Here is a 19,048-nt window from a genome sequence, read left to right on the forward strand (position 1 = left end):
TTTTCCCATCTGTCTTTGTAAAAACAATATTTATTCAAAACCTAAATACGTAAGTACTGTGAGTAACAGGAAAACGCTGCGACACCTCGTCATTGTTATCCCAAAAGTTAATGCAAAGTATGCAAGGTGTACAGTGGAAGTAATTAACTGTTTCCTGTAAATATCCTTCCTCAAATAATGCAAGCATACCAATTACATAATACTACTCTGGTGTAGATGGACTGACCAATTGCTGCCGTAATACAAGTCAAATTTCCATCAGGTAACCTTTCCTGAGCTTTTATATTTCGGTGTAATATCCTGCCAAAGTCTAGTACTTTGATGCCATGGTCTAAAAGAAAAGAAACGGCTTTATGTAGCGTATTGATATGAGACAAGAGTCTTTGGCAGGGAGTGTTGGCAGCAGTGAAACTGCTTGATCTCTGATATGATTAAGAAGAGATTTGTAACCCAGTTCAGATGTAACCTAATTCAGCTCCTAAATGGAACCCTGCCGTATTACAGAGTAGTTGTGGAATATGAGAAAACAACCTTTCATAAACATAAATGAATCTCATTTTCAGTAGGCCTAACACCTTGTAAGTACCATCACAATGACGATGCAGAGGTGTAATTTTTAACTTCGCACAAAAGCATAGTGCATGATCCTGGCAGTCTTATGGGACTTTCAAACTTTTCAATACAATTCTTTCAGACAATTCAGAAGTACACTGTGGAAACTCAGTGTTTAATATTACAGATGCAAAGCAATCCTCACCATCTCGTTCCCGACTTCATGACATGACTTAAAACTTTTTTTTCTGCCTGAATTTTTGACAGAGTGATAAAGTTTACCATTTGACTAAACCCTTAAGAGACATAACATCCATGTTTGGGTAGGAACTCTCATTACCAACCAGTAATTCTTTACCCTGGCAAAACCCTAATCATGGTTTCCCATGGGGTTTTAAAATTTATTTTCATGTGGATGAAACACACAAAGTTGGTACGAATGTTGTAGACATGCAAGCAACCACAGATATTCGTGCATACGCGCTAACGGGACGTTCACAGACTGGGCATTCAACGTGCTAATGAAGGCTGCTTGACAATCCTGCCGCGGAAGCGAAACGAAACCGCGCATGCGTTGATCACATGTTGCCAACTATATAGATCCTAGTTGTTGCTATCGGTGCTCACAGCCGAGGTACTGGGATCTCAAGCTTCAGATAGCGGAGATTTGGGTAACGGGAGCCCATCACTAACATGAACAACAAAGGGAGTCAGCTGTTGGTCATCGCACTTCTTGCAGTTGTATCATCAGTGTAATTCGAAGCTGTATAGATAACGTACAAACGCCTGAAGTTGAGAAAAGTGTTTTGTAACTTGGTTGACGTTGACAGCAGACATCCGTTTTATCAAGACATCATCACATGCTCATAACAATAAACAACACAACAGACGCGGCATATCTGCGGAGTGACGAGCTAGCAGGCTAACTAGCTCGTCAAGAAGACAGAAGACATGAGCAACCTTGTATTTTGGAACCAGCTGCAGGCTGGCAGCTCCGAAGTAGATTGGTGTGAGGGAAATTACCTGATTTATCCAGGGATTGCGGAGTTTTACAACACGGTCGGTAGTTATAAAGTTTTCACCTCTTCTACTTGCTTTGTAAATCTATAGCAATACTAACCTATCTTCCATGCATGACTATTATGCTTTGAACATTTTGCTATCGCTCTGCTATGAGCAAACTAGCTTGCTAGCAAGGTGTTTTTGACCGGCTTGCTTGTTAGGTAACGCCACTGCATTCCATTACAGCTGTGTTTATAGTTATTCGATTGTATATTTTACCACCTAGGTATGCTAAAAATCATTTAATTATTTAATCTAGCCAGCCAGTCTGTTTGGCTGGCTAGCTAGCCACAGTTGGTAACGTTAGCTAGCTGCGATAGCGTTAAGATATTTTTCAGCTGTTCCTGGAGAGCAGCTGTTCCATTTTTACAGGTCGCTCTGAAGTTGGTTAGCTTCCACCAAGACAGGCATTTAGCTGGCATAGCGGTTTCTAAGACAAAACGGTCCTCTGATTGATTGTTTAGGTGGGCTTTTAATCCCCGTATTTCATAAATGCGCTGGGAATTTTGAGATCATATTCAGGTGGAAGGCACACTTCACATTACAATGAAATTAATGAATCGCATTTTATTTGGTACTGTAGTTTAAGAATTGGCATATAACGTGTACTGATTCTGAAAATGTCAGTCTTTGGCTCAAGAGTAATTTAGCGTGGCACTTAACGAATTTCGTTCTGTATCAATTTTAAAACATTTAAGACGTTCATTTACTAGAAATATGTTTAACAATGCACTTAATAATGCATTATGTTGTGACGTAGTTGTACCTTAACGAAAAGCCTGACTTGCTGAGATTAGTTCGTCCGTGTCTTGAAATGCCTCGCTGCATATGTTAAGTTTACTTATTGTTTCCAAGCTGTGCTGCTCATTACATTTAATTTAAACCATTGTTTTTTTTTTTTTTTTCATTTCAGATCAGCAACGTATTGTTTTTTATTTTGCCACCTATTTTAATGTGCTTGTTTCGCCAGTACGCCACGCATTTCAACAGTGGGATATATCTAATATGGACCCTGCTGGTTGTGGTCGGTAAGTTGCCTCTCTCCCTGTCTTGATGTAGTAATGTAACTGAGAGAAGCAACCCCTTACTGAAGTGACCCTTTGCTTGGATTTCTTTGCGCGGCACAAAGCGCTCCTGTGATTAAGCATAAGGGCAAGACCTTTTGTCTACATTCCTTTTCCTGGTTTTTGAGGAGGGAGCTTAGTAGAATGGGATAGAGTTCTGCAGTGAGCAAACTTCTTAGACCCAGCTAGATGACATTTTGCATTTTTGGTCACATAATGACCATTCATGATGCCTGTACAGCTCCTGAGAGGTGACAATATATTTTATTTATTTAGAATGACTTTTTCATACGTGGGGGTTCAGCAAAGTACTCGGTCCCCAGGGTGTCAGGGTGTGGTGTACATAGTAGAATCCCTGCTTGACTCTGAGGATTACCTCAGGGTTTTGTCAGATAATCTCCAGTACTGCAGTTACGATTAAGTATCTCACATTGCCTCATTACCACAGTTCTTGGTCATATTTGGTGGCAAGTGACTATGATACTCAAGCAGTTGATTGATGTTAAACGTTTTCCAAGTGCTTTTATTCTTCCTGGTAACATGACCGTGACATTTACAGACATGTGTCAGCCCGTGTCCCATCGCACTGAGACATCTCCAGTGTAGTGAGCCAGTAGATCTGGATGTTTCTCATTACTGCATAAATCCCTTTCTGCAGAGTCAGCATGAGCAACTGCAAACTCCACAGAGGCGCTTTCCCGGGGGGGACGGGGGGGGTTCTCTCAGCAAAACTGAAAGATCACCCAAAACAATGGCAGTGTTGTCCACTCTGCTCAGGATCACTGGTCTTATTTGCCGCTTCTCACTTGGGTGCAATATGACTCAAAGATGTGAGCTAAGGAAGAGAGAGCCGCACAGAATCTATCAATGTAATGATATCCCCAACAAGGAACAAAGCAACACATTGTTTTGATCAAACCACATCATAACCAGTAAAAGAGGAAGTTCAGTGAGGAAGTTGCACAGGTCACCATAAGTCATACTGTGCAGATACATATGTTCAGACACAGATTCAAGGTACCTCATCAAATGTATTCGGTTTTAATGGCGTACTGCTGAAATGGACTTTTCTTGTTTGACAAGTTTATGAAAATCTGGTATATATTCGGTTTAGCGTCCAACTTCTGACAACAATGCATTCTTCATGCTGTAGGGTGACACTTTTAAAACTAGAAAAAAATTGTAAAAAAAACTGACAGGGAAAACCCAACCTGATTGATTTGTTTCAGCTATATAGCTGAGCTCTCATGGCATACAGTAGGTTGTGTTTAATGGTGCCAAGCTGTGTACATCCTTCTGGCATGTGGATTGGCTGGTGTAGGGGGCACAGTGCATGGAATGACCACCCAGCTGGTTTTCTGTACTTGTGTTGCATGATCCCCCAAAACACAGCATTATCCTTGCCTGAGTCTGTGTAGTTCACTGCTCTTCACTGGGAACTGTGACTTCGACGTATCCCTGCCAGTGCCATTGATCTACAAGGCTGGGGGAGGTGGCCATTTAGAGCATTAATCCAGGCTTGATTGATGGTAAGTTCCTTTAAACAGCACAGGGTCCCAGTAATGCCCTGACTCTCTGACAGATGTTAAGTGGAGAAAGGAGTCTGGGCAGCCCTGATAACGAGAGGCCGAGTGTTCTTGCACTCTTACAGAGAAGCGGTGCACTGAGCTGTACTGCCTGGGTCCAGTGGTGCTTGGTTTGGCCGTGCTGGAGCTCCGTGGCTGCTCTGTAGCAGGGCTGCTCAAAGTCAATGTCTTTCCCCTAAGGGTTTGAGTGGATGTGACCAGTCAGCCAGCTGGAAGGAGATGGAATTGGGTTTAAATTTAGCTCTCCAACTGCCTGTTGTGTTCACGTGGCGAAGTTATGAGACAAGAGGACTGCTTAATTTATATCTGATCAGTTGTACTTTGCCAGAGAGAAAAATTGTAGGTTCTTAAATAAAAAGACCTTCGTCTCTGGATTGTTAGTTAAATAGATTTATTTTGTACATTTGTTCTATACTTTTTCAAGGAAGGAATTTGTTTTTACAAGACTGCAGTGATCTTGGCTTCATATCTGTTGCTGAAGTATTTTTTTCCCTCAAAAAACAGCATGCCCTACATGGTATATATTTAACTTTGCTGCATGCAGAATTTGACTCTAAAGACTATGTGAAAAATAGGGGTTATGTTTTTACTACCAGCAAGCAGTCAAATTCCCTGTCTCCCTGGTTCAGGTATCGGATCCACGTACTTCCACGCCACCCTGAGCTTCCTGGGCCAGATGCTGGACGAGCTGGCTATCCTCTGGGTGCTGATGTGTGCCATCGGCATGTGGTTTCCCAAGAGATACCTGCCAAAGATCTTTCGCAAAGACAGGCAAGGGCAAAATGCAGAACATGATCAATACATGCAAAGTAACACATGACAAAGGTCCATTGTTGTCCATTGTTGTACATGTCCATTGTCCATACACTCTGTTGGTGCAGAGTGTATAGTTACATTCGCTCCATGCAGTCACAGAGGCATGATTCTCTTTCTGCCCAGCAGTCACATATTGTGCTCAGCTTTGCATCCCACTCACCTATGTGTACACCTTGTCATCTTTGTCATTGGGTTTAGAACAGGCCCTTGCGTATACTAAACAGACCTTGACAGACAGTAGCTTTATGATGGAGTGTAGAAGCTATAGTGTAGAAATGTGGGGAAAAGATGTGAAAATGAATGCTTACCTCTAATTCTCTGCAGGTCCCGCTTTAAAGTGGTCATCGGCATTCTCTCAGGGGTCACCACCTGCTTGGCTTTTGTCAAGCCTGCCATTAACTCCATTTCCTTGATGACCCTGGGCATCCCTTGCACTGCACTGCTCATCACAGAACTCAAGAGGTGAGGGCCTGGGGCATGCTGGGATATACTGTTGCACTTTCCAAGATGTCTGGATTCTGATTGTGACATTTAAAAATACCCCCCCCCCCCCTCCATTCCTAAATGGTAAATGCACCAAGTGACTCACACACAATATAATAATACTTAGCTGAATTACTGTGAACTGTATCAAAAAAATCTCGAATTCTAAAACGGCACTGAATGCTTGCCAGACATCCTGCCTCAGTCAGTTTTGTCTTAGGGCAAATGTAAAGAAGTGCAGAATCAAATGTATTAGAATAACTGGGCTCACACTAGACGTTTGCACACACAGATTGCTGTGTGATGCTTACAGTAACCGCTCAGCTGAATTGTACGTAGAACAGTGGGGAACCGGTTCACGTAATGTCTGTTAGTGTGTTAAGCACGTGTGAGAGCTAAAAGGAATGTCGCTCCGCTTTGCTGTCACGCGCCCCGGCAACGAAGGCAAGTGGGGGCCCAGCTGACAGTTTGTGGTCTGAGAAGCTATCGCTTTGACAGTGAGGGATGGCAGCCCCCCTCAAGCCAGGCCAGCCGTCTCTAATTTGGTTGGATAGCCAATGGGACGAAGCGCTAGAGACGCCACATCACCCTCTCGCTTCAGACAAAGAGGCAGCCGCAGTGTTCAAGAAACGACTCACACAGACCTGCCTGTGGTGGAGGAGGCAATACATTTCCCCACGTGCTGGCAGGACATGCGTGGGCCTCCGTTTCTCACCCCTCACAATCCCTGTGCTGTCCTGTGAGGAAGAAGGCGGTCTCTGTAACACTGAACAGCTCTAGTGAGTTTGTTTTCTATAGGGTGGTTTTGGAGACCACTACAAAATTGGAAGTCTTTCATTGATTCTCACAGTTAAAAATCAGTTTCATCGCATTGTGGGAATTTGAACTGATTATGACATCAGGACGTGGAAAATGTGGGATCATTTTGTTAGCTGTTATGGGCCCATTTTGTCAGTTGTTCTGAGCCTTGTTACAACAAATTGCTGATTTCTGATAGCAAAGCGTTTCCATTGATTCCCATCAGACTTTAGGGAAATGGTGTGCACAGAATTATTTTGTCAGCCATTGTTGTCACTTGTCTGGAACATTGACGGTTGTGATGTACAGTAATTCTGCTGAACAGTGGAAATATCCTGCCACTACAGCAGGAGTGAGCGTGTAAAGGTGTCCATCGCCATGCAAGTCCCTTTCCTCACTCTCTCTCCCCTGTCTCCACTGTCTGGTGCTCTCCGTGATGACCGTGGATGCTAACCACTGCAGGAAAAAGGGTCACTGTCGTGTCTGATTCCAGTTTGTGAAAATAACATGCTGTTACTTTCCTTTGAAACCGAAAAAGCTAATTGATCTCCAGCCCAGTTCCCGCTGCTGCAGATGAGTAAACTTTGGGGGGGGGGGGGGGGGGGGGGTGAGAGTGAGGCGTGCTCATCTGTGCAGTCAGTGTCCCTGGGGCTTTCTTGCAGCACAACGTGTTCCCCCGTGAGGAGCTGCTTCATCTCTCTCCCCCCCAGGCTGCTTTCACATTGTTTTTCGGAGATCAGACTCAGCGTCCTTCCCTTCATTTGCATATCTCTGTAGATAATGAGGCCAGCTAATAACACCCCCCCCCCCCCCAATCCCGATGCATGAGAACGTCTCCAGACCGTTCTGGGAAATAAAACACATGGTTGTTTTTAACGCTGCCTTTACACAGAGCCTGTGCATAAGGGCGCTTTAGGATCGCTGGCCTTTGCAGAAGAGCGCAGCTGTGTCATCTGACCTGGTGTGTACTGTAGGAGGGAGAATGAGGCCCCACAGCATCCCACTGTGCAGGGCACAGAGTGTCACTGCACACACATGCGCTCTGGCTACACAGCGACAGCCAGGCATTTACACTGAACAATTGCAGGACTTGCTCTCATATCAAAGTACTCGGAGTGTTCAGCGCTCTGTTTTCCTGGTGGAAGGAGCAAACATTTTATGTATTTATTAATTTCTTTTTTGCATGGTTCTCCTTGCTGAATATTCATGCATCAATGACTTGTCGCCATATATCAGCACTTGAGTAGGGACAGGCAGTTGGGGGGGGGCGGCAGAGAGTAAGCCCCCCTGCCCAAGCTAGCCACACAGCCCCCTGCCGAGAGAGCAGGGGAATGGAGCGTGGCCCGGAAGAGGACCGCTGCCTCCACGCAGGGTGTGCTGGATTAAGGCGGCAGCAGGCTTGACCTACAGTATCAGTGCAGTGTGCTAAAAATAGCAGGTTATCTTCCCGCGTTAATGTCCCTGTCACGGGCGGAGCGGCTGAATGTTCCAGGCCATGGCACAGTCACTCTGACTCTCTCTCCTCTCTGCGTCTCTGCCCCGTCTCGCTGTGGACCGCGCACCTCTCAGACGGCCCGGAACGTTCCCACAATGCCTCTGCCACTTTATAACATACTACTTCTGTTTGGTCGCCTGTGTAGCGGGTGGATAACATAATCTCGGCTTTACCGAGATGGCACAATGTTATCGTGGCGTAACTCTGATGTAGTCTGCAGGCACATCCTGGTGCTGCGGCAACGTGTGCACTTTAATAACCCTTTTTAATTAGCCGTTGTTTTTGTTCTCACTTATCTCGGTGACCTCAGGTTCCCTTTCGCTCTGCTGCTGATGTTTTTCAGGCCCTCCTTGCTCCATCACCTTCCTGTTTCCCCCTGAGGTGGTCTTTCTCTGTGTGGCTGGCATGTGTGTTGAGTTTGAGGGAGTGTGAATGCGGATGTAGACTTTTAGTCCATGGTGTAAGCATGGTGTGTTCCTCAACACCCAGGGACACACAGTACAATTGGCCTCAGACTTGGACAGATGTGTCTGGTTAGACCAATAGATTTGCAGAAATCCAAGCAGCTCCACTTCTGTCTCATTAGTGGATTTTCCTTGTAGGTGTTTTCAGTGGCTCAGGCCATTCCTGTTGCAATGAGGGGAAGAAAAAAAAAACATCCCAGGAAGTTTCCGTGCATTAAAACGCAACTTAAGGCGAGCAGCGCTCAGAATAAACCCCCTGTGCAAATCGGCAATTCGAGTTTTTCACTTGGAAAGACTGAAATCTGAACGTCATCTGCTTGGTGTCGGGGAGCAGACCCCCAGGAGCTGACAGAGGCTGGCGCACTCTGCGGGAGCATTCTGTGCACTGAGATGAAACACATGTGCAGAGCAGGAGGCAGCTTCATGCTTCCAGTGGGGCCGCATTCTCAGCAGTGTTACCCAACCAAAGGCACTGTACGTGACTAATACCTGAAAGAACTGGAGCTGTTATCTGATCTTTACTTCAGACTTTATGGCTTTCAAGGACTGAGGCTGCTGCCTTCGGCCTCTCCTCCTGTGTTTCTTTCGAGGGAACAGTGCACGCTGCTTTGCTGCCCAGCTGAGAGGATCCCCGACAGCAAAGTCTGCTTTGCTGTGACACTTTTCATCTTTCTGCTTGGGGAATGTCTCTAAATTGTCAAGAGAGGTTGCTGCTGAAATGAGATCCTGGCTTAACCGCTGGATTTGATCCCTGTTTATTCAAACCACAAAGCAAAATTATAAACATTTGGAAGCGTGTTCTTTACTGGTGAGCCAAATCAGCAAAACATCCAGAGAACAAGTCATCTCTGTGTGAGACAGCATTGGTTCATTCCTCTTTGCATTGTAACATTCACTGCATGACATCAGCAGCCTTCTGAAAGCCCCCTTTATGTTGCCAGTAGTTCCACGCTCACATTTTAGCAGGAGCCGTAAATTCAAGGCATCAACAGTCCACACAGTGTCTGTTCACCCCAACAGCACAGGGACAGTGACCGCACTGTGTGCTTCGTGACCCGCAAGAAGGAGCAGACTTTCGATAAACAACTTCATAAAAGAACAATTTGGACCTCATCACATGGTGGCTGAGACGTGGTGACAGGGTCTCTTATTCCTTTGCTCATGTTGTTTTGTTGTTTTAAATCATGTTGTTTCACTGGGAGCTCTTTGCTTGAGTTTCTGTTGACGTGACGTACATGTTGTTTTGCTTATTGGTTTTTTGGTGTATGAATGGTCTGTGTTCTAGGACCTGTTAGATACAGTTATGTTTCTGCTCATTTTTTCCCCATTAGAATAACATGAGGCATTTTGAGTTCATTAACATAAATAATATTTAATGTAAATATGTAAATGTGGATCTCCGTGTCATTGTGTTGTCAGACGACACTTGGTATGGGGATGAAGCTGTGCATTAATGCTGCGTGTGTGTGTGTGTGTGTGTGCGCGTGCGTGTGCGTGTGTGTGTGTGTGTGTGTGTGTGTGTGTGTGTGTGTGTGTGTGTGTGTGTCTGTCTGTTTGTCTGTCTGTGTGTGTGTGTGTGTGTGTGTGTGTGTGTGTGTGTGTGTGCGCGCGTGCGTGCGTGCGTGTGTGGACTTGATGTACTGCAGGTGTGAGAATCTGCGTGTGTTCAAGCTGGGGCTGCTGTCAGGGCTGTGGTGGACCCTCGCCCTGCTCTGCTGGATCAGCGACCGGATCTTCTGCGAGATGTGGTCCTCCGTCAACTTCCCCTACTTGCACTGCGCATGGTAGGTGCTGCGCTGCCATGTGTTTCAGTATGCGTGAAGCCAATTGCACAAGGACTGGGAATACATGTGCTTTACACTCTGAGCGTCTGAATTCATGTGTGCATACCCTTATTTGTGGGGAATGCGGTTTCAGTGTGGCAGTATGTTGCTCTCCTAGTTTCACTCTTGAGTTTCGGTTTTCTAGTTTCTCTCTTCTTTCTTCAGCTTCTAGTTATCACCTCATCTGCTTTAGTGCCATTTATGTAAGATTGAGTGAGCTGTCAGTGCTACACGCTCTGCCTTAGGTAGCTTAGAATTAAATTAAATTAGCGTTTCAGAATAAGTTTCTGTATCAGTTTCTGAGCTTTTTAGTTGCGCTTAACCTTGTCACTTTTTAAACAAACTTGACAAGTGGACCATTTTGGTAGAATCCTGCTTCAGGCCCTGTTCATTACCTCCTGTCATATGGACTGTTGTGTGTCCTTTTATGACTTGAAATGAACAGTGGGTAGAAATTAACACCTTTGATAGAACTAATTATAGACTTGTATCCATTCTTACACTCTGTCAAATCTTATTTTTGCCTGTGGTGTCACCACATGCTAGCAGTGTGGTGACCAGATGAAGATCTGTTTATCTTTATTCTTTGGCCCATGTAAAGTTCACTCAGCAACATGCAAGTTTGCTTAATTTTGTTTATTGGATTCCGGTTGGAAAGAGGAGGGTGATCTTGTAATCCAGTGTAATAGGAGAGAGCTGGGTCACTGGGTCACTGCGTGACTGTGATGTGGTTGTTTCCTGTCCCCCCTGCAGGCACATTCTCATCTGCCTGGCCTCCTACCAGGGCTGTGTGTGTTTCGCCTACTTCGACGCTGCCGCGGAGGCGCCCGAGCAGGGGCCTGTCATTAAGTTCTGGCCCAACGAGAAGTGGGCCTTCATCGGGGTGCCCTACGTCTCCCTGCTGTGTGTCCACAAAAAGTCCTCCATTAAGGTGACGTAACGGGACCCGCTGAGGACTCCTAGTGCCGCGACGAATCTCTTTTTAAACGAACGCAAGTTGCCCCGAAGCACAGGGGTGTGGAGGGCAGTGAATGTGTAGCAGTTCCATTGAGGGACTCTGAAGGATGCTCTCTGAAGGATGTGTTGTTATCGAATGAAGGCTTAAAATGTTTTCTATGTATCATGTCAGGATTTGCTCCACTGGTGACTTGAGTGGGACCACGGTATGAGCTCTGGAGTGAACAATGTTGATGTCAATGCAAACCTAAAGATTGCTCAGTGCTTCCACCTGTGAACAGTCAGAAGCTCATTCATTGACACTCCTGCAATAATAATTATCTGGTAATTTCAAAACAGCTCTTTCTGGTGGAACTTTACATTTCCGCTGTCCAGCACAAGCATTTCTGCTGTTTAACACCCACTCTGTAAAGGAGGTGTATTTACTTTTCATTTAATTAGTTAGATTAATTAGTCAGATTTTAGTAGTAGTTAATCTGGAATTTTATGAGTTATCAAGAATGTTAACTTATGCTTTTTAATGGTTCCGGAACAAAAAATAGAGGCCTCTGTTTTTTTTTTTTTTACCAAATTCATTGCTCAGGTTCTGCCAATTACCATGTTTTGTAACTCGAGTATCAAAGACTAACCAGTGGATTGGCCTGTGCCACCAATATCATGCTTTTAAATCAGGTGTCATCTGTTTACGAATACACAGTGGCTGGTCAGATGCCTGCCTATCAAGCCTACAAAGTTGGTTGAACAATGGACAGATTAAACAATTGAGTGGCTGAGATAAGTGCAAGCAATTATATTTTTTGCACCTCAATATTCCCAAAGGGGTGCAACTGTCTTTCATTTGACATGGTGTAAATTGTGTTTTCCACTGTTCTTGAGCCATAAGGAATAACAGTGATTATTTTTATGTTTAAAGGGAAAATATATTCTACAATGCAACTTAATTTATTGCTTTGACTTTTTCATGTGTACATCATGTGACTGGCTTTTGTGCCGTTGTAAGTTATTTGGACTGGGAGAGAGGCGTGTTACCCTGGGAAGGCACAGTCACTGGCTACTTGTTCACCGTTTCACCTTTTGTGTTATTCTGCAAAAGCCAGCCGTTTGAGTCTGAAAATGTTTGCTGTATTTAGTAGTCAGCACTCATTTGGTTTAAATGTAAAAGGTATGCAAAGCGCTGAGCGCACATGAGGGCCCTTCGAGCAGCTGGTTTACATGGCATCACTTAATATGTACAGCTGTACCCCTCTGTTTTACGTTCTGCTGAGCGACGAGCACTTGGAGGGACTAAGAAATGGGTTTACTTTTTTTAAACCCTCGCAGCGAGGAGATGTCACAGGAGACGTTGTGGTAGACTTCCCTGCAGGTATGAGCAGGAGTGGGACGAACAGCAGACTTTACCTGTTCAACCTCCCCTGCACCCTTCTGTGTACAGCTATGCCAGGAAAACGGGCCAAAGGCTGTGATCTCTTTGTCTCTCTCTCTCTGTGGTGAAGACTCATTGGTAGGTTGCACAGAAACTATTTATTTTCATCATTTTACCCGATTGCATATTTGTGAACACCTAAAGTTTATAATTGCAGAAAATTTTCCTATAAATTGTAATGCTGTGTTTAATTTTTTGCAGTAAATGCTGTAACAAAGATTTTGAGGAGTGTTTTTTCCCTGGTGGGGGGTGTTTAAATAGAAGCATTTTTTTCCAGAGAGCATCATGTAAAAGAAACACTGATAACTACAATGATCGTCTTTGAATCGGTGAGACTTCAGTCAGACCTCTGTGGTGTGATGCAGTGCACAATTATAGCACATCTCTATACAATTTATTCTCTTTTACTGAGAGCTAGTCACTGACATTTTCTCTCTTTTTGCCTATGGCAGTGGAGCAACGTTAAATCGGGGTATTCACTCTATAAGGTCACTCACACATCTCAACACAAAACCTCCACTGTGAATAAGACATATCTGTAACTGTCACCGAAATATGATATCCTAACATAACTGCAATGCCTTTCAAATATGAGGGCATTAATATTTCCCTTCGTGGTTTGAATAAGCAGATTTACATGTTGGACTGAACTGCATTGTGGGCTTCAGAATTCTACTGGGGCTACCATCCACAAAGCTCTGTACAAATAAAACGCAGAGGTCAGTGTTTGTATCCCTGGAAGATCGCTCCACCCATTGGCAAGCTACAGCACCCTCTGTACTTATTCATATCTCTTGCAAAATAGGGGACAAAAACATGCTATAGAAGAAAAAAGTAGATATTGAATCATTTCCTCTGCTTGTTTTTAATTGTATACTTTAATAGCATTAAACAGGAAAAAATGCAGGTTGTTCACAAATAATGAGGTTTAATCCAGAAAACCTGATGGTACCTATAATTAGTATTCTGTAAATTCTGCTCTGTCATGGATTACACGGTTTCATAACCCTCCAATTTCCCCATGACAATAGGGCCATGACATTAGCACCAGACAACAGAGTTCCTGGAAGCCTGCACTTAGCCTAGGGAAATCTGTAGAGAAGGAATCCGTTTGGCTCAGAGAAAAGTAACCTCTGACAGGGATTTCTGTTCTCTCCTTTCCCTCTGTCAGTCTGAGGCTGTGTGTTCACCCTCCCGCGAATGTTCTCTCAGCGCTGTCCCGGGAAATTAGGATGGGCCCGTGTTCCTTCCCACTCTGTGAACAGGGGCCCTCTTTGGGGTCAGCGAGAGCTCCGCTGCAACTCCCCTCTTAGAGGCTCATGCATTTATTGTGCAGTGCAGCTAGCAGTGGGTACGTTTATGCATTGCCATTCAGGCCATGCTCAGTGCCACACACCCGCAGCAGTAATTCTGTCTAAGGCGGAGCAGTGACTGTGTCCATCATCACTGCCAGGGTCAGGGGACATGGCGTTCACACTGTCAGCACTTCCTCTATGCGTCAATGTGAGCGTTAATTACAGTGCTCATTGTGTTCCTACCAGTCCGGGCACTGCTGAAATATGTTGTCCATAACTTACGCTCATCAGTCAAATGCTGTCAAAAGATTTATTACTTCACAGAAAAAAAAGCGTGAAAAGCCAACCGTAAAATGGACTGGAGCCATTTCTCCCTAACAGAATTCAACACACACAATTTTCAACAAACAAAATGCTAACAAGAGATTAATTTACGTATTTAGGTATTTAATGGTGTCAGTACATCATTATTTTGTTTTGTAACTCAGTTTCACCTAGGAAATTTATGTTGTGAATGGTTCTTTATGAAATTATATATCCTTGGGAATACAAAATATAAAAAATGGTCATCAGGTTTTTTTTTTTTGCATGAAAGTTGATAGAAACTCAGTTGTAAGAAGTCAGCCCAAAAACAAAAACTTCAGTTGATTATGAAGACCATTTTCCAGCCCGTGCTATCCCTTATCCTACAGTGGCCACATACACCCCCTCCATATCCTGGCTCTGTGCTGGCATAGCCATCAAGGGCTGAAGATGTTCCTGGATACCTGCACTTTCCTAATGAACCAATCCTAGTCCCTGGGACCACTCCTTTGACACTACTAGCATCTGCCCACACCACCAGAGGGCACAGTTTCACAAATTCATTGAACTGCACCTGAAATAAAAAGAAGGATAAAAGGATATTCTGCACTGTACTCTGAGTAAATGTTTCTTTTGCAAATATATGTCAGTGTATTTACACCTAAAACTATTTTAATTAACCAGGGTACCATATGATGTTGGAGATGACATGTTACATAAAAAAGTAATTTACTGAAGTAAAAATGTAAATTTATATTTCGATAAAGTTACATGCAAGAGAGTTGAAAATACTTATCATCAAAGGGTGAAAGGGTTTGCGGAGGGAGGTAAATTGGTTCAGTAATGATAATTGAAATAAGCAAACTATAGCCTTGTGCTATCCCTTATCCTACAGTGGTTTATTATCATTTTCACTGGGTGTTCTCTTTTCTGTGTGAATACTTCTTACAATTAGGCCCTGAGACATTCCTTTGCTCATCACTCTAAACATTATCCTGGATTAAATAGTGCAGGCAAATTATATCATGTTGTCTTTAGAAGTTGTAGGTAGTTGCATGAAAAAAAAAAAAAAAAGTCCGACCTGCAAAATGTAAAACCATTAAAACTGGGTCAATAGCACAGGCTGCATGAATCCGTCATTAACTCGTTCATGGAGCGGAAGACCACATCTTAGGGGCCGGGCCTGGCTAGACCCTGTAGGCAAAGTGGAGAGGAGGAGAGAGTTAAAATGCAATGTGATTATCCAGATCTTGTGATCCGGAGCTCTGGCATGAAAGAGTTCTTTTTCTTGTCCAGTGAGCGGGAGTGCATTGCTTGGTAAGACGCTGCTTGCGGTCGTACAGCAACCCTTCTGTGGATCTTTGAGGATCCTGGTGAGTTCAACATTTAAAAATTAAAATAGAAAAGCTCTTACTCTACATATGAATACCTGCATGTAAACTGGAAACACTTTTCCCTGTTTAAATTGACTATCAGCGAGCATTTACCTGTGACATCCTATGTCCTAGTGCAAGCCCTCGTGCAAAACATCAGTGCTTCTTGGCAAAGGCTGCAGAGAGGATGCTGTTTTTGGACTTATGTTATGCTTTTTTAAAAGGCTACACTAGAATGTTAAAATGCTGCATGTTGAATCATTATTTGCCAAGATATAAATTCAATTGATATTTATGCAATTTTTTTCAGTAAGTGATTTCAAATGGCTTGATTCTGTCAGACTTTTTGTATTATGATTTATAAGTGTTAACTTTTTTACTTATCCTTACTAATACATAATTAGGCAAAGAACCAACCAGCTCTGACTTTATTGTGCCAGATTGACCTTTTCTGTTATACCTGTTGCTCTGCAATGTAGTTGTTGTATCAGGAAATATGAATCAAAAAGTCCTTCCCTAATTTGTCAGTTCATAGCTTAATTTTTTTTTTCCAGTGCTGCAACATACACATTTCCTCAGCCCTGGTTATTTATGTTGGCTTTATGCAGTATATCTGTACCCATTTTCTCACTGCACTGGCATGATACTGAATAAATCCAATTTCATGCAAGATTAGCATTTTGTGTATCATAGAGAACTTAAGTTCACGTCTGGTTCATGACCCAAAACAATAGTTCTCATCTTTGGATGAAAGTTAGAAAGATTATTTTCATAGCAATGCTTGAAATGTGATTTTTCTGGCTAAATCTCGGGATATTTAAATGTAATCCAGACTCTTACACAACATGTGCTGTCCTGAAGTGCTCATATGTGACACCATTATTGGTCTGGCCTGTATCGGATTTACACCACATTTTTCCACAGAGTTACTACAGCATTTGAACTTCTCTGCACAGTATTTGGGACAGTTATACTGAACAGGGTAACATGTTACTATATTTACATTTATAATGTTTACAAGACAAGATTAATCAGGGACGAATTTCTGGTGCTGTATTTACCTATTTCCTCAAGTTGTTTTCCAAACTTGTGTGAGGTGCTGTAGCAAATGGCATGCAGTTTTTAATAGAAATACATTTTTTTTTTATTTAACTGCACCTTTAACAAGGTAGAACATAAGACAGAGGTAAATGCACTGAAGACAAGCAGCAACATTCCCAGGTGTCCATAAATGAACCACCAGCACTGAACATCAAAATCTTTGCTCTTTTCACTTGTTTTGTTCAGAGAACACTAGAAAAGACACGGGTATGTATCTGGGTACCCGGGGAGTCTGGGTAGTCACACTGAGGAGTGAAGCCTGAGATCTGCATCTCATAGGGACTGGGTTCCTGAGCTATGGAGTCGGGGACGACCACTCCCGCCAACCCTGCCCAGGTGCTGGGACTCCGGCGCCTCTCCTTCGCTTACCAAGGACTAGAAGAGATCCCTTACGAAAGCATCTTGGAGCAGCAGGAAACACTGGAGGTTCTGGATCTCAGCTACAATCTGCTGGAGGAGTATCCTTTCACCTCACATCCCCCACTCACACCTTCACTAGATCTTTATGCAAACCCACTTTCTCTTTTGGTTTAGTCCTACTACCTGTTGATTTCTCCATACATCATGACAAGGTCCTCTTAGAACTGGTGCAAGGAAGGAATTTGTGTGTCTGTTGAATGCATAAAGGGAATGAGATTAATACTTGTGAAATGTCCATTGTAGCCTTTGGCTCCTTTAGTTCTATTGGTCAAATGCATATTGGGAATATTGGGTAGATATATATCTATATTTAAATTTTGAGCGAAAGTCCTAATTCAGCAAATGGAAAACTCATGTTCTTAGAGTGTCCTGATTTCAGAAGCACGAAGATTTTTAGCTGCCTTGCAACATCTGTTTTAACTGCATTACATTGATTTGCCAATACTTGCTTGCCGCGTCTCAAGACCGAGTTTGCTTCAGTATTTCGGTTCCTTAATTCAGACAATAACGGAGCCCGGCTCTCCTTGGGGAGCTGGAGAAGCTCACCACCCTTATTCTGGACTGCAACAACTACAACTCCCACGTCAAGTTCCCCTACATGCCCAGCGTCACTACCATTTGGATCAACAAGAACAAGATCAGCAACCTGCCCATCTTCGTGGAAGAGATTTGCAGGAAGTTCCCCAACATCAAGTGAGAGCTGGGTACCATTTGTAATGTGAGTTTATAGATTGGTGGGTCAACCTAACTGCTTCATCTCTTCTCTCCCAGGATTCTCAGTATGATGAACAATGAGGCCGCACCCAGCTACTTCAACGGGGGGACTCTGACACAATACATCGATTACAGGTGAAATGGAAAACTTTAATCTGTGAAGTCTAACATCTAATTGACATTCATGACATTTTACATATTTCTCCTGTCCACATTTTTTTTGTTCAACTGAAATTCGGTTTGGCATTTGGAGCAAGTGAATCCAAGCCAGTCTTTCCCACAGTTTGTGTTTCAGACAGTCCTTTCACGGCTATTGTGTGTTGGTGCACTGGCGTGTTGGTACCCCTCTTCCCCCAGGCTATATGTGATCAGTCAGATTCCAACCTTGGAGGTGCTGGACGACACAGAGGTGCTGGAGAAAGAGCGTGTGCAGGCCAGGAAGACTTACAGGCAGCAGAGGATCAAAGACAACTGCAAGAAGAAGAGATAGCTCCACCTCTGAATCCTTCACAACAGTGTGCTTTACCAGATCATTCTCACATTCAGGAGATTGGATTCTTTTTGGTGCAAGATTCTTTCTGGACACAAAAGACCATGAAACATACAGGAGATTTTTTTTGTTTTTCATCAAACAAACTAAAGGAAAGGAGACTTCCGCCTTAAAAATGTAACTCCAAATGTGTATTTTATAAAATCTAGAGTTGTGATTTATTTATTTCAACCAAGAATGAAATGAATGAAAGAATGTGCAAGTGACGATCTGTCTAAATATATTGGGAGGGATTATTTGAAATTATTGAAAATACCTAAAACACACATTAAGGATGTATTGAATATTATTCACAAAATTGAAATCTGTAAAGCGTGGGTATTATTCAATTTGGGGTCCAAAACTAATTTTGGCTTTTGGCACCCTATGGTCACAAGGCCAGGGCCTTGTCACATTGGTGTCAGCTGAATGGCTGAGGATCCAAGCATGTGGTTGTAGCTGTCCAAATTATGTGTGCATGTTTGATGATTGGCCTCATAAAGTCACTTGAAATCACTGACACAGCTCCAAGTTTCTACATAACCTGAGTAACTATAGAGTATCTCTGAAGGGCTAAATCTCATTTCAAGCTGTGCAAAGGCTAATGCGTGGGATAAAGATATTTTAAGATGTCTAGTCAAGGCATTATGGCCTAGTGGAAACTGTATCATGACAGCTTATAATAGTAATAGATTTATGCCTGAAACATCCAGTTATCATTTTATACAAACTGAGTTACTGAAGTACCCTAATTGTGGTTCACAGCAGCAGTGCTCCAACTACACTAGGC

At 43.3% G+C, this 19,048-nt stretch overlaps 2 protein-coding genes across 2 annotated transcripts; both read left to right on the forward strand.

Annotated features, from left to right (window-relative positions):
- The first annotated feature begins 1,194 nt into the window (after positions 1-1,194).
- acer2 (alkaline ceramidase 2) lies at positions 1,195-12,636 on the forward strand. Its single transcript, XM_036551842.1, has 6 exons — positions 1,195-1,611; positions 2,528-2,642; positions 4,894-5,035; positions 5,405-5,542; positions 9,967-10,104; positions 10,897-12,636. Exons 1-6 carry the CDS (start codon positions 1,504-1,506, stop codon positions 11,081-11,083), a joined length of 828 nt encoding a protein of 275 aa, XP_036407735.1. The 5' UTR covers positions 1,195-1,503; the 3' UTR covers positions 11,084-12,636.
- A 2,787-nt stretch (positions 12,637-15,423) lies between these two features.
- LOC118793594 (U2 small nuclear ribonucleoprotein A') lies at positions 15,424-18,231 on the forward strand. Its single transcript, XM_036551820.1, is given in 5 exon segments — positions 15,424-15,494; positions 16,782-17,053; positions 17,517-17,708; positions 17,787-17,864; positions 18,087-18,231. Coding segments are annotated over 4 exon segments (576 nt in total). The 5' UTR covers positions 15,424-15,494; positions 16,782-16,892.
- Positions 18,232-19,048: the final 817 nt, after the last annotated feature.

This window comes from Megalops cyprinoides, chromosome 18 (assembly GCF_013368585.1).
Source record: "Megalops cyprinoides isolate fMegCyp1 chromosome 18, fMegCyp1.pri, whole genome shotgun sequence".
NCBI classification, from domain to species: domain Eukaryota; kingdom Metazoa; phylum Chordata; class Actinopteri; order Elopiformes; family Megalopidae; genus Megalops; species Megalops cyprinoides.